General features: G+C 67.0%; 2 protein-coding genes across 3 annotated transcripts; one reads left to right on the top strand and one right to left on the bottom strand.

Moving 5' to 3' along the window:
* The first annotated feature begins 160 nt into the window (after positions 1 to 160).
* Positions 161 to 2,140, top strand: LOC310888360 (uncharacterized protein). Its single transcript, XM_083814993.1, has 4 exons — positions 161 to 394; positions 1,507 to 1,601; positions 1,712 to 1,796; positions 1,918 to 2,140. The coding sequence occupies exons 1-4, from the start codon at positions 166 to 168 to the stop codon at positions 1,941 to 1,943; spliced, it is 435 nt and encodes a 144-aa protein (XP_083671119.1). The 5' UTR covers positions 161 to 165; the 3' UTR covers positions 1,944 to 2,140.
* Positions 2,141 to 2,237: 97 nt separating this feature from the next.
* On the bottom strand, positions 2,238 to 11,932 carry LOC310888354 (uncharacterized protein). Of its 2 annotated transcripts, none has more exons than XM_083814991.1 (2): positions 11,698 to 11,932; positions 2,238 to 4,110 (listed from the first exon to the last, which is right to left on the bottom strand). In XM_083814991.1, exons 1-2 carry the CDS (start codon positions 11,926 to 11,928, stop codon positions 3,697 to 3,699), a joined length of 645 nt encoding a protein of 214 aa, XP_083671117.1. In that variant the 5' UTR covers positions 11,929 to 11,932; the 3' UTR covers positions 2,238 to 3,696. The 2 variants fall into 2 exon arrangements, with proteins under 2 accessions (XP_083671117.1, XP_083671118.1); XM_083814992.1 differs by lacking the exon at positions 2,238 to 4,110 and adding an exon at positions 10,392 to 11,611.
* Between the last annotated feature and the right edge of the window lie 512 nt (positions 11,933 to 12,444).

The following is a 12,444-nucleotide window of genomic DNA, read 5'->3' as shown; positions in this document are numbered from 1 at the left end:
GGTCCCTATGGGTCTATGGGGTCCCAATGGGGTCCCTATGGGTCCTATGGGTCTATGGGGTCCCTATGGGGCACTATGGGTCCCTATGGGTCTATGGGGTCCCTATTGGGCACTATGGGTCCCTATGGGTCTATGGGGTCCCTATGGGGTCCCAATGGGGTCCCTATGGGTCCCTATGGGTCTATGGGGTCCCTATGGGGTCCCCCCGGCCCCATACAGCCCTATATGGCCCGTCTCTGGGGTGCAGGCGCTGGGGGCCCTGCTGCTGGCCCTGCTGGCCCCCGCCGCCCCCCCCACGCTGGGCCCGGCCCTGCTGCAGGCGCTGGGGGGGGCGGCGGCGCTCGGGGGGCGCCTCCTGCGCACGGCCCCCGCCCTGCCCCACGGCGCCTGCCTGGTACGGGGGGGGGTTATGGGGTCGGGGGGGGGTTATGGGGGGTTATGGGGTCATATGGGGGGGCTGGGGGGGGGGTTATGGGGTCGGGGGCGTCATGGGGGGGTTATGGGGTCATATGGGGGGCTGGGGGGGGGGTTATGGGGTCATATGGGGGGGATATGGGGGGGTTATGGGGGGGTTATGGGGTCTGGGGGGGGATATGGGGTCATATGGGGGGCGGCGGGGGTTATGGGGTCGGGGGGGGTCATGGGGGGGTTGTGGGGTCATATGGGGGGTTATGGGGGGGTTATGGGGGGGGTTATGGGGTCATGTGGGGGGGTTATGGGGTCAGGGGGGTTATGGGGGTGTATGGGGTCATATGAGGTCATATGGGGGGTTGTGGGGGGTTGTGGGGGGTTGTGGGGGGTTGTGGGGGGTTATGGGGGGGTTATGGGGTCATATGGGGGGCTGGGGGGTATGGGGGGGTATAGGGGGGATGTGGGGGGGCTGGGGGGTTATGGGGGGGTATACGAGGGTTATGGGGGGCTTATGGGGGGGTATAGGGGGGTATGGGGGGGTCATGGGGGGTTATGGGGGGGTTGTGGGGTCATATGAGGGGGTTGTGGGGTCTGGGGGGGTTATGGGGGGGCTGGGAGGGTTATGGGGGGGTTGGGGGGGGTTATGGGGTCATATGGGGGGGCTGGGGGGGTCGGGGGGGTATAGGGGGGTTATGGGGGGGTTATGGGGTCAGGGGGGGGTTGGGGGGTCGGGGGGGTTAAGGGGGGGTTGGGGGGGATGTGGGGGGGTTTGGGGGGGATTTGGGGGGGTTGGGGGAGATGTGGAGGGTTATGGGGGGTTGGGGGAGGATATGGGGGGCTGGGGGGTTTTGGGGGGGTTGTGGGGGGGGTTATGGGGGATATGGGGGGGGTTGGGGGGATATGGGGGGGCTGGGGGGGGTTGGGGGGGGATATGGGGGGGATGTGGGGGGGGTCGGGGGGATTTGGGGGGATTTGGGGAGGTTTTGGGGTCATATGGGGGGGCTGGGGGGGGTTATGGGGTCGGGGGGGTATGGGGGGCTATGGGGGGGGATTTGGGGGGGGTTTGGGGTCCCCACCCCGCCCCCCCCCCCCCAGGACCTGCTCCGCGCCTGCAGCGGCGTGGCCGTCTCGCTGCTGGTGGCCTGGTGGCCATCGCGGGCTCGCGCCAGGCCCTGCCCGTGGCCACCTTCGTGAGTGCCCCCGGAGCCCCGCCCCCCTCCCCTTAAGCCCCGCCCCCTCCATTAAGCCCCGCCCCCTCCCCTTAAGCCCCTCCCCCTTCTCTTCCTCCCCCCCCCCCCAGACCTTCGGCCTCGTCCTCGCCCTCCTCTTCGCCTACGACGCCTTCGCCACCTTCCGCGACGACGTCCGGCCCCTGGCGGCCTGCGGTGAGCCCCGCAGCGCCGGGGGGCTGCCCCATAGCGCCCCCCCGGGGGGGCTGCCCCATAGCGCCCCCCGCCGTGGGGCTGCCCCATAGATCTGACCCCCCCCCCCCCCTTTCTCTTCCAGACCCCCCGGAGGCGACCACGACCTGATGGGGACCCCCAATCCTGCCCCATAGCGCCCCCCAAGTGCCCCCCAAGTGCCCCCCAAGTGCCCGCCCCACGGATCGACGCGCTCCTGGGGCCCCCCCCCCCCGCCGCCCTCTCCCTCCTCCCGCCGATTAACGAGCGCGGTTTGTTAATTAGGGGGCGATGTAACCGCCCGCGCGCGGACGCTAATTAATGTCTCCTTAAGGGCTGCTGATTAAGCTTTATTAGCGCCGTCCCCGACGCCATCTTGGTGGGGCAGGTGTGGGGCAGATTTGGGGTGGATATGGGGGGGGGGGAGTGGGGGGGCGGGAATGTGTGGGGCAGCCCCATAGGAACCCGGCCACGGGGCCGCCGGGTTCTAGGTCACCCAACGGAATCGGTCGTGGAGGCTGGAGGCGGCCTTGGGCACCCGTCTCCACGTGGCCACCAGGTCAACCGGGTTCTAGACCACGCTACGGCACGGGACTTGGGGGTGGGAGGTGGCCACCAGGTCAACCGGGTTCTAGGTCACCCAACGGAATCGGTCATGGAGGCTGGAGGTGGCCTCGGGCACCCATCTGAGGTGGCCACCAGGTCAACCGGGTTCTAGGTTACCCAATGGAATTGGTCATGGAGGCTGTAGGTAGCTTTGGTCACCCATCTCCACGTGGCCACCAGGTCAACCAGGTTCTAGATCATGCTACAGCACGGGACTTGGGGGTGGGGGTGGCCTTGGGCATCTGTCTCAGGTGGCCACCAGGGCAACCGGGTTCTAGGTCATGCAATGGAATTGGTCATAGAGGCTTCGGTCACCCATCTGAGGTGGCCACCAGGTCAACCAGGTTCTAGGTCACCCAATGGCATCAAAGAGGCTGGGGGTGGCTTAGGACAGCCATGACCACGTGGCCACCAGGTCAACCACGTTCTAGGTCATGCAATGGACATAGAGGCTGTAGATGACCTTGGTCATCCGTTTGAGGTGGCCACCGGGTCAACCAAGTTCTAGACCACGCAACGCCATCGGACGCAGAGGCTGTAGACGGCCTCGGCCACCCATATCCACGTGGCCACCAGGTCAACCGTGTTCTAGGTCATCCTACGACACTGGACATGGCAGATGGCCTCGGCCACCCGTCTCCACGTGGCCACCCTGTCAACCGGGTTCTAGGTCATGCGGCGGCCTCGGCCACAGAGGCTGTAGACGGCCTCGGCCCCCCGCCTCCAGGTGGCCGCCGGCCCGGCCGCGTTCTAGGCGGCCGCCCCACCCGGTAGCCCAGCTCCTTGCCGAGGGCTGAAACATCTCAAGGTGGGGGTTCTCGGTAGCCCAACCCAGAAGATGCCTGCACCCACCAACTACAGAGGGATGAAGCCTCTCCAGGTGGAGGTCAGGTTCTAGGTAGCTCAACCCAGAAGACACCAGCACCCATCAACTACAGAGGGATGAAGCCTCTCAAGGTGGAGGTCAGGTTCTAGGTAGCTCAACCCAGAACGTTCCTCCACCTTTTATCTCCAGAGGACTGAAATGTCTCCAGGTGAACGTCAGGTTCTAGGTGGCTCAACCCGGAAGATGCCTCCACCCATCGAGTACAGAGGGATGAAACACCTCCAGGTGGAGGTCAGGTTCTAGGTAGCCCAACCCAGAAGGTGCCTCCACCCTTTATCTCCAGAGGAATGAAACCTCTCCGGGTGCAGGTCAGGTTCTAGGTAGCTCAACCCAGAAGAAGCCTTCACCGATCAACTACTGAGGAACGAAACCTCTCCTGGTGCAGGTCAGGTTCTAGGTAGCCCAACCCAGAACGTTCCTCCACACATGGGCTACAGAGGGCCGAATGCTCTCCAGGCGGAGCCGAGGTTCTAGGTAGCTCAACCCAAAAGCTGCCTTCGCCCACCAGCTACAGAGGGCCGAAACGTCTCCCGGCAGAGCCGAGGTTCTAGGTAGTCCAACGCCGCGGGCTCCCCCGTCTCGTTGAGGTCGCCCTCCATCTCCTTCTTCAGGCACAGGGCCTGGCCCCGGCTCCGCGTCTCGGCCTCCAGCGTGGCCTGCAGGGCCTCCAGGGCCCGCGGGTGGCCGCGCCTGGGCCCGCTCCGGCTCCTCGCCCTTCCCGGCCGCCCTGCGCTCGGCCTCCGCCCGCGCCTGGGGGAGCTCCAGCTGCGCCCGCAGGATCTTGGCCTCCTCGTGCTCCAGCGAGGCCTGGGGGGGAGGGGGGGGGACAACAGGACGTCGGGGAGGAGGTCGGGGAGGAGGCCAGGAGGTCGGGGAGGAGGCCAGGAGGTCGGGGAGGAGGTCATGGAGGTTGGGGAGGAGGTCAGGGAGGAGGACAGGAGGTCGGGGAGGAGGTCAGGGAGGAGGACAGGAGGTCAGGGAGGAGGACAGGAGGTCAGGGAGGAGGACAGGGAGGAGGACAGGAGGTCAGGGAGGAGGACAGGAGGTCGTCGAGGGGGACAGGAGGTTGGGGAGGAGGTTGTGGAAGAGGCCAGGAGGTTGTGGAGGGGGACAGGAGGTCGGGGAGGAGGCCAGGAGGTTGGGAAGGAGGAGAGGAGGTCATGGAGAAGGTTGGGGAGGAGGCCAGGAGGTCAGGGAGGAGGCCAGGGGGTTGGGGAGGAGGTCATGGAGGAGGCCAGGAGGTCAGGGAGGAGGTTGTGGAGGGGGACAGGAGGCCGGGGAGGAGGCCAGGAGGTCAGGGAGGAGGTCAGGGAGGTGGACAGGAGGTCGGGGAGGAGGCCAGGAGGTTGGGAAGGAGGAGAGGGGGTCGTGGAGAAGGTCGGGGAGGAGGCCAGGAGGTCAGGGAGGAGGCCAGGAAGTCAGGGAGGAGGTCAGGGAGGAGGACAGGAGGTCGGGGAGGAGGCCAGGAGGTCGGGGAGGAGGCCAGGGAGGAGGACAGGAGGTCGGGGAGGAGGCCAGGAGGTCGTGGAGGAGGCCAGGAGGTCAGGGAGGAGGTCAGGGAGGAGGACAGGAGGTCGGGGAGGAGGCCAGGAGGTCGGGGAGGAGGTCGTGGAGGAGGACAGGAGGTCGGGGAGGAGGACAGGAGGTCGGGGAGGAGGTCGTGGAGGAGGCCAGGAGGTCGGGGAGGAGGCCAGGAGGTCGGGGAGGAGGCCAGGGAGGAGGACAGGAGGTCGGGGAGGAGGACAGGAGGTTGGGAAGGAGGAGAGGGGGTTGTGGAGAAGGTCGGGGAGGAGGCCAGGAGGTCGTGGAGGAGGAAAGGAGGTCGGGGAGGAGGTCGTGGAGGAGGCCAGGAGGTCGTGGAGGAGGACAGGAGGTCGGGGAGGAGGTCGGGGAGGAGGCCAGGAGGTCGGGGAGGAGGCCAGGAGGTCGGGGAGGAGGCCAGGAGGTCGGGGAGGAGGTCAGGGAGGAGGACAGGAGGTCGGGGAGGAGGCCAGGAGGTCGTGGAGGAGGCCAGGAGGTCGGGGAGGAGGACAGGAGGTCGGGGAGGAGGTCGGGGAGGAGGCCAGGAGGTCAGGGAGGAGGACAGGAGGTCGGGGAGGAGGCCAGGAGGTCGGGGAGGAGGCCAGGGAGGAGGACAGGAGGTCGGGGAGGAGGTCGTGGAGGAGGACAGGAGGTCGGGGAGGAGGCCAGGGAGGAGGACAGGAGGTCGGGGAGGAGGACAGGAGGTCGGGGAGGAGGTCGTGGAGGAGGACAGGAGGTCAGGGAGGAGGCCAGGGAGGAGGACAGGAGGTCGGGGAGGAGGCCAGGAGGTCGGGGAGGAGGCCAGGGAGGAGGACAGGAGGTCGGGGAGGAGGCCAGGAGGTCGTGGAGGAGGCCAGGAGGTCAGGGAGGAGGTCAGGGAGGAGGACAGGAGGTCGGGGAGGAGGCCAGGAGGTCGGGGAGGAGGTCGTGGAGGAGGACAGGAGGTCGGGGAGGAGGACAGGAGGTCGGGGAGGAGGTCGTGGAGGAGGCCAGGAGGTCGGGGAGGAGGCCAGGAGGTCGAGGAGGAGGCCAGGGAGGAGGACAGGAGGTCGGGGAAAGGACAGGAGGTTGGGAAGGAGGAGAGGGGGTTGTGGAGAAGGTCGGGGAGGAGGCCAGGAGGTCGTGGAGGAGGAAAGGAGGTCGGGGAGGAGGTCGTGGAGGAGGCCAGGAGGTCGTGGAGGAGGACAGGAGGTCGGGGAGGAGGTCGGGGAGGAGGCCAGGAGGTCGGGGAGGAGGCCAGGAGGTCGGGGAGGAGGCCAGGGAGGAGGACAGGAGGTCGGGGAGGAGGCCAGGAGGTCGTGGAGGAGGCCAGGAGGTCGGGGAGGAGGACAGGAGGTCGGGGAGGAGGTCGGGGAGGAGGACAGGAGGTCAGGGAGGAGGACAGGAGGTCGGGGAGGAGGCCAGGAGGTCGGGGAGGAGGCCAGGGAGGAGGACAGGAGGTCGGGGAGGAGGACAGGAGGTCGGGGAGGAGGTCGTGGAGGAGGACAGGAGGTTGGGGAGGAGGACAGGAGGTCGGGGAGGAGGTCGGGGAGGAGGCCAGGAGGTCAGGGAGGAGGACAGGAGGTCGGGGAGGAGGCCAGGAGGTCAGGGAGGAGGCCAGGGAGGAGGACAGGAGGTCGGGGAGGAGGACAGGAGGTCGGGGAGGAGGTCGTGGAGGAGGACAGGAGGTCGGGGAGGAGGCCAGGGAGGAGGACAGGAGGTCGGGGAGGAGGACAGGAGGTTGGGAAGGAGGAGAGGGGGTCGTGGAGAAGGTCGGGGAGGAGGCCAGGAGGTCGTGGAGGAGGAAAGGAGGTCGGGGAGGAGGTCGTGGAGGAGGCCAGGAGGTCGGGGAGGAGGACAGGAGGTCGGGGAGGAGGTCGGGGAGGAGGCCAGGAGGTCGGGGAGGAGGTCAGGGAGGAGGACAGGAGGTCGGGGAGGAGGCCAGGAGGTCGTGGAGGAGGCCAGGAGGTCGGGGAGGAGGACAGGAGGTCGGGGAGGAGGTCGGGGAGGAGGCCAGGAGGTCAGGGAGGAGGACAGGAGGTCGGGGAGGAGGCCAGGAGGTCGGGGAGGAGGCCAGGGAGGAGGACAGGAGGTCGGGGAGGAGGACAGGAGGTCGGGGAGGAGGTCGTGGAGGAGGACAGGAGGTCGGGGAGGAGGCCAGGGAGGAGGACAGGAGGTCGGGGAGGAGGACAGGAGGTTGGGAAGGAGGAGAGGGGGTCGTGGAGAAGGTCGGGGAGGAGGCCAGGAGGTCGTGGAGGAGGAAAGGAGGTCGGGGAGGAGGTCGTGGAGGAGGCCAGGAGGTCGGGGAGGAGGACAGGAGGTCGGGGAGGAGGTCGGGGAGGAGGCCAGGAGGTCGGGGAGGAGGCCAGGAGGTCGGGGAGGAGGTCAGGGAGGAGGACAGGAGGTCGGGGAGGAGGCCAGGAGGTCGTGGAGGAGGCCAGGAGGTCGGGGAGGAGGACAGGAGGTCGGGGAGGAGGTCGGGGAGGAGGCCAGGAGGTCAGGGAGGAGGACAGGAGGTCGGGGAGGAGGCCAGGAGGTCGGGGAGGAGGCCAGGGAGGAGGACAGGAGGTCGGGGAGGAGGACAGGAGGTCGGGGAGGAGGTCGTGGAGGAGGACAGGAGGTCGGGGAGGAGGCCAGGGAGGAGGACAGGAGGTCGGGGAGGAGGACAGGAGGTTGGGAAGGAGGAGAGGGGGTCGTGGAGAAGGTCGGGGAGGAGGCCAGGAGGTCGTGGAGGAGGAAAGGAGGTCGGGGAGGAGGTCGTGGAGGAGGCCAGGAGGTCGGGGAGGAGGACAGGAGGTCGGGGAGGAGGTCGGGGAGGAGGCCAGGAGGTCAGGGAGGAGGACAGGAGGTCGGGGAGGAGGCCAGGAGGTCGGGGAGGAGGCCAGGGAGGAGGACAGGAGGTCGGGGAGGAGGACAGGAGGTCGGGGAGGAGGTCGTGGAGGAGGACAGGAGGTCGGGGAGGAGGCCAGGGAGGAGGACAGGAGGTCGGGGAGGAGGACAGGAGGTTGGGAAGGAGGAGAGGGGGTCGTGGAGAAGGTCGGGGAGGAGGCCAGGAGGTCGTGGAGGAGGAAAGGAGGTCGGGGAGGAGGTCGTGGAGGAGGCCAGGAGGTCGGGGAGGAGGACAGGAGGTCGGGGAGGAGGTCGGGGAGGAGGCCAGGAGGTCGGGGAGGAGGCCAGGAGGTCGGGGAGGAGGTCAGGGAGGAGGACAGGAGGTCGGGGAGGAGGCCAGGAGGTCGTGGAGGAGGCCAGGAGGTCGGGGAGGAGGCCAGGAGGTCGGGGAGGAGGTCGGGGAGGAGGCCAGGAGGTCAGGGAGGAGGACAGGAGGTCGGGGAGGAGGCCAGGAGGTCGGGGAGGAGGCCAGGGAGGAGGACAGGAGGTCGGGGAGGAGGACAGGAGGTTGGGAAGGAGGAGAGGGGGTTGTGGAGAAGGTCGGGGAGGAGGCCAGGAGGTCGTGGAGGAGGAAAGGAGGTCGGGGAGGAGGTCGTGGAGGAGGCCAGGAGGTCGTGGAGGAGGACAGGAGGTCGGGGAGGAGGTCGTGGAGGAGGACAGGAGGTCGGGGAGGAGGCCAGGAGGTCGGGGAGGAGGTCAGGGAGGAGGACAGGAGGTCGGGGAGGAGGCCAGGAGGTCGTGGAGGAGGCCAGGAGGTCGGGGAGGAGGACAGGAGGTCAGGGAGGAGGTCGGGGAGGAGGCCAGGAGGTCAGGGAGGAGGACAGGAGGTCGGGGAGGAGGCCAGGAGGTCGGGGAGGAGGCCAGGGAGGAGGCCAGGAGGTCGTGGAGGAGGACAGGAGGTCGGGGAGGAGGTCGTGGAGGAGGACAGGAGGTCGGGGAGGAGGACAGGAGGTCGGGGAGGAGGTCGGGGAGGAGGCCAGGAGGTCAGGGAGGAGGACAGGAGGTCGGGGAGGAGGCCAGGAGGTCGGGGAGGAGGCCAGGGAGGAGGACAGGAGGTCGGGGAGGAGGACAGGAGGTCGGGGAGGAGGTCGTGGAGGAGGACAGGAGGTCGGGGAGGAGGCCAGGGAGGAGGACAGGAGGTCGGGGAGGAGGACAGGAGGTTGGGAAGGCGGAGAGGGGGTCGTGGAGAAGGTCGGGGAGGAGGCCAGGAGGTCGTGGAGGAGGAAAGGAGGTCGGGGAGGAGGTCGTGGAGGAGGCCAGGAGGTCGTGGAGGAGGCCAGGAGGTCGGGGAGGAGGACAGGAGGTCGGGGAGGAGGTCGGGGAGGAGGCCAGGAGGTCGGGGAGGAGGCCAGGAGGTCGGGGAGGAGGACAGGAGGTCGGGGAGGAGGACAGGAGGTCGGGGAGGAGGTCGGGGAGGAGGCCAGGAGGTCGGGGAGGAGGACAGGAGGTCATGGAGGGGGACAGGAGGCCGGGGAGGAGGCCAGGAGGTCGGGGAGGAGGACAGGAGGTCAGGGAGGAGGTCGGGGAGGAGGCCAGGAGGTCAGGGAGGAGGACAGGAGGTCGGGGAGGAGGCCAGGAGGTCGGGGAGGAGGCCAGGGAGGAGGCCAGGAGGTCGTGGAGGAGGACAGGAGGTCGGGGAGGAGGTCGTGGAGGAGGACAGGAGGTCGGGGAGGAGGACAGGAGGTCGGGGAGGAGGTCGGGGAGGAGGCCAGGAGGTCAGGGAGGAGGACAGGAGGTCGGGGAGGAGGCCAGGAGGTCGGGGAGGAGGCCAGGGAGGAGGACAGGAGGTCGGGGAGGAGGACAGGAGGTCGGGGAGGAGGTCGTGGAGGAGGACAGGAGGTCGGGGAGGAGGCCAGGGAGGAGGACAGGAGGTCGGGGAGGAGGACAGGAGGTTGGGAAGGCGGAGAGGGGGTCGTGGAGAAGGTCGGGGAGGAGGCCAGGAGGTCGTGGAGGAGGAAAGGAGGTCGGGGAGGAGGTCGTGGAGGAGGCCAGGAGGTCGTGGAGGAGGCCAGGAGGTCGGGGAGGAGGACAGGAGGTCGGGGAGGAGGTCGGGGAGGAGGCCAGGAGGTCGGGGAGGAGGTCGTGGAGGAGGACAGGAGGTCATGGAGGGGGACAGGAGGCCGGGGAGGAGGCCAGGAGGTCGGGGAGGAGGACAGGAGGCCGGGGAGGAGGCCAGGAGGCCGGGGCCTCACCCTGGAGGTTCGCGTTCTCCCGCCGGGAGGTCTCCAGGTGCTCCGGGGCCTCCTCGGGGGCGTTCCTCAGCCTCCAGCTCCGCCCGCGCCTCCGCCAGCTCCCGCCTCCGCTCCGACAGCACCGGGGGGGCCCCGCCACTGCCGGCCTTCCTCCCCCTCCTCCTCCTCCTCCTCCTCCTGGTCTCCTCCTCCTCCTCCTCTTGCTCCTCCTCCCCCTCCTCCTCCTCCTTCCTCCTGATCTTGTCCTCCTCCTAATGGTGTCCTCCTCCTCCTCCTCCTCCTCTTTCTCCTCCTCCTCCTCCTCCTCCTTCTTCCTCCTCTTCTTTCTCCTCCTCCTCCTCTTCCTGGTGTCCCTCCTCCTTCTTCCCCTCCTCCTCCTCCTCCTCCCCTTCCTCCTCCTGTTCTCCTCCTCCTCCTCCTCCTCCTCCTGCTCTCCCCCTCCCCCCCTCCCCTCCCCACCCCCCTCCTCTAGGTGGTCCCGACCTCCACCAACCCCACCTCCTGAGGACCAACCCCACCTCTTGAGGACCCAACTCAACTCAACTCAACCAACCCAACTCAAAAAATGGAGACCCTTCAACCCAACCCAACTCAACCCAACCCAACCCAACTCAACCCAACCCAACCAATGGAGACTCTTCAGCCCAACCCAACCCAACCCAAACCAACTCAACCCAACTCGACCCAACCCAACCACCTGGAGACCCTTCAACCCAGTACAACCCAACCCGACCCAAGCAATGGAGAATCTTCAACCCAACTCAACTCAACCATCTGGAGACCCTTCAACCCAACCTAACTCAACTCAACCCAACCCAACCCAACCCAACCCAACCTAACCCAACCCAACTCAATTCAACTCAACCCAACCCAACCAATGGAGACTCTTCAACCCAACTCAACCCAACCCAACTCAACCCAACCAATGGAGACCCTTCAACCCAACCCAACTCAACCCAACCCAACCCAACCAATGGGGAATCTTCAGCCCAACTCAACTCAACGATCTGGAGACCCTTCAACCCAACCCAACTCAACTCAACCCAACCCCACCCAACTCAACCCAACCCAACCCAACCGATGGAGACCCTTCAACCCAACTCAACCCAACTCAACCCAACTCAACCCAACCCAACCCAACTCAACCCAACCCAACTCAACCCAACCCAACTCAACCCAACCCAAAAAATGGAGACCCTTCAACCCAACCCAACTCAACCCAACTCAACCCAACCCAACCCAACCAATGGAGACCCTTCAACCCCAAAACCAACTCAACCCAGCTCAACCCAACCAACAGAGACTCTTCAACCCAACCCAACTCAACCCAACTAGCTGGAGACTCTTCAACCCAAAACCAACTTAACCCAACCGTCTGGAGACCCTTCAACCCAACCCAACTCAACCCAACCCAACCAAACTCAACCCAACCCAACCCAACCATCCTCGATCCTGCCGTTGAGCGCGTTGAGCTCCAAGTCCTTCCTGCAGGAGGATGCGCGCCGCCCCGTCACGGCCCCAGCAGAAAGGGATCATGGGAAAGGGGCCTGGGAGGGGGAGGGGAGGCGGCTGGGGCCCGACTTTTTCAGCCTCTCGTCCAGCTGCTGCTTGTCGTTCTCCAGGTCCACAATGCTCTCCCGCGCCAGCTTCAGGTCGCCCTCCAGCTTCCTCTTGGCCCGCTCCAGGTCCACGCGGATCTTCTCCTCCTGCTCCAGCGAGCTCTCCAGCTGCCGGCGGGGCAGGGACCTCCCATCAGCCCCCCCCAAAACGTCCGCCCCGGCCAGGACCTTCTGCCCCCAGAGCCACGACTCACGTCGTCCGCTTGCTGTTCCGGCTTGACCTTGGCCTTGGCCAAGGTGTTGACCTTGTCCTCCTCCGCCTGGAGGTCATCCAGGGCTTGCTGGTGAGCCTCCTGCAGGGCCTTCTCCTCCTTGCTCAGCTTGGCGATGATCTCGTCCAGCCCGGCCATCTCCTCGGTCAGGTTCCTGACCTGCGTGGGGAGGAACAGCACCCTTGGGGGCGTCTCCACCCACCCTTGGGGCATCTCAACCCAACCTTGGGGCATCTCAACCCAACCTTGGGGCATCTCCACCCAACCCAACCCCCCTTGGGTCATCTCCACCCAACCCAACCCCCCTTGGGTCATCTCCACCCACCCTTGGGGCATCTCCACCCAACCCAACCCCCCTTGGGTCACCTCAACCCAACCCAACCCCCCTTGGGTCATCTCCACCCAACCCTTGGGGCATCTCAACCCAACCCTTGGGGCATCTCCACCCAACCCAACCCCCCTTGGGTCACCTCAACCCAACCCAACCCCCCTTGGGTCATCTCCACCCAACCCTTGGGGCATCTCAACCCAACCCTTGGGGCATCTCCACCCAACCCAACCCCCCTTGGGTCACCTCAACCCAACCCAACCCCCCTTGGGGCATCTCCACCCAACCCTTGGGGCATCTCCACCCAACCCTTGGGGCATCTCCACCCAACCCTTGGGGCATCTCCACCCAACCCAACCCCCCTTGGGTCATCTCCACCCAACCCAACCCCCCTTGGGTCA

This window comes from Anser anser (genome assembly GCF_964211835.1).
Source record: "Anser anser genome assembly, chromosome: 34".
Lineage (NCBI taxonomy): Eukaryota > Metazoa > Chordata > Aves > Anseriformes > Anatidae > Anser > Anser anser.
Note: the sequence above shows the minus strand (reverse complement) of the source record. Positions and strands in the feature narration are given on the sequence as shown.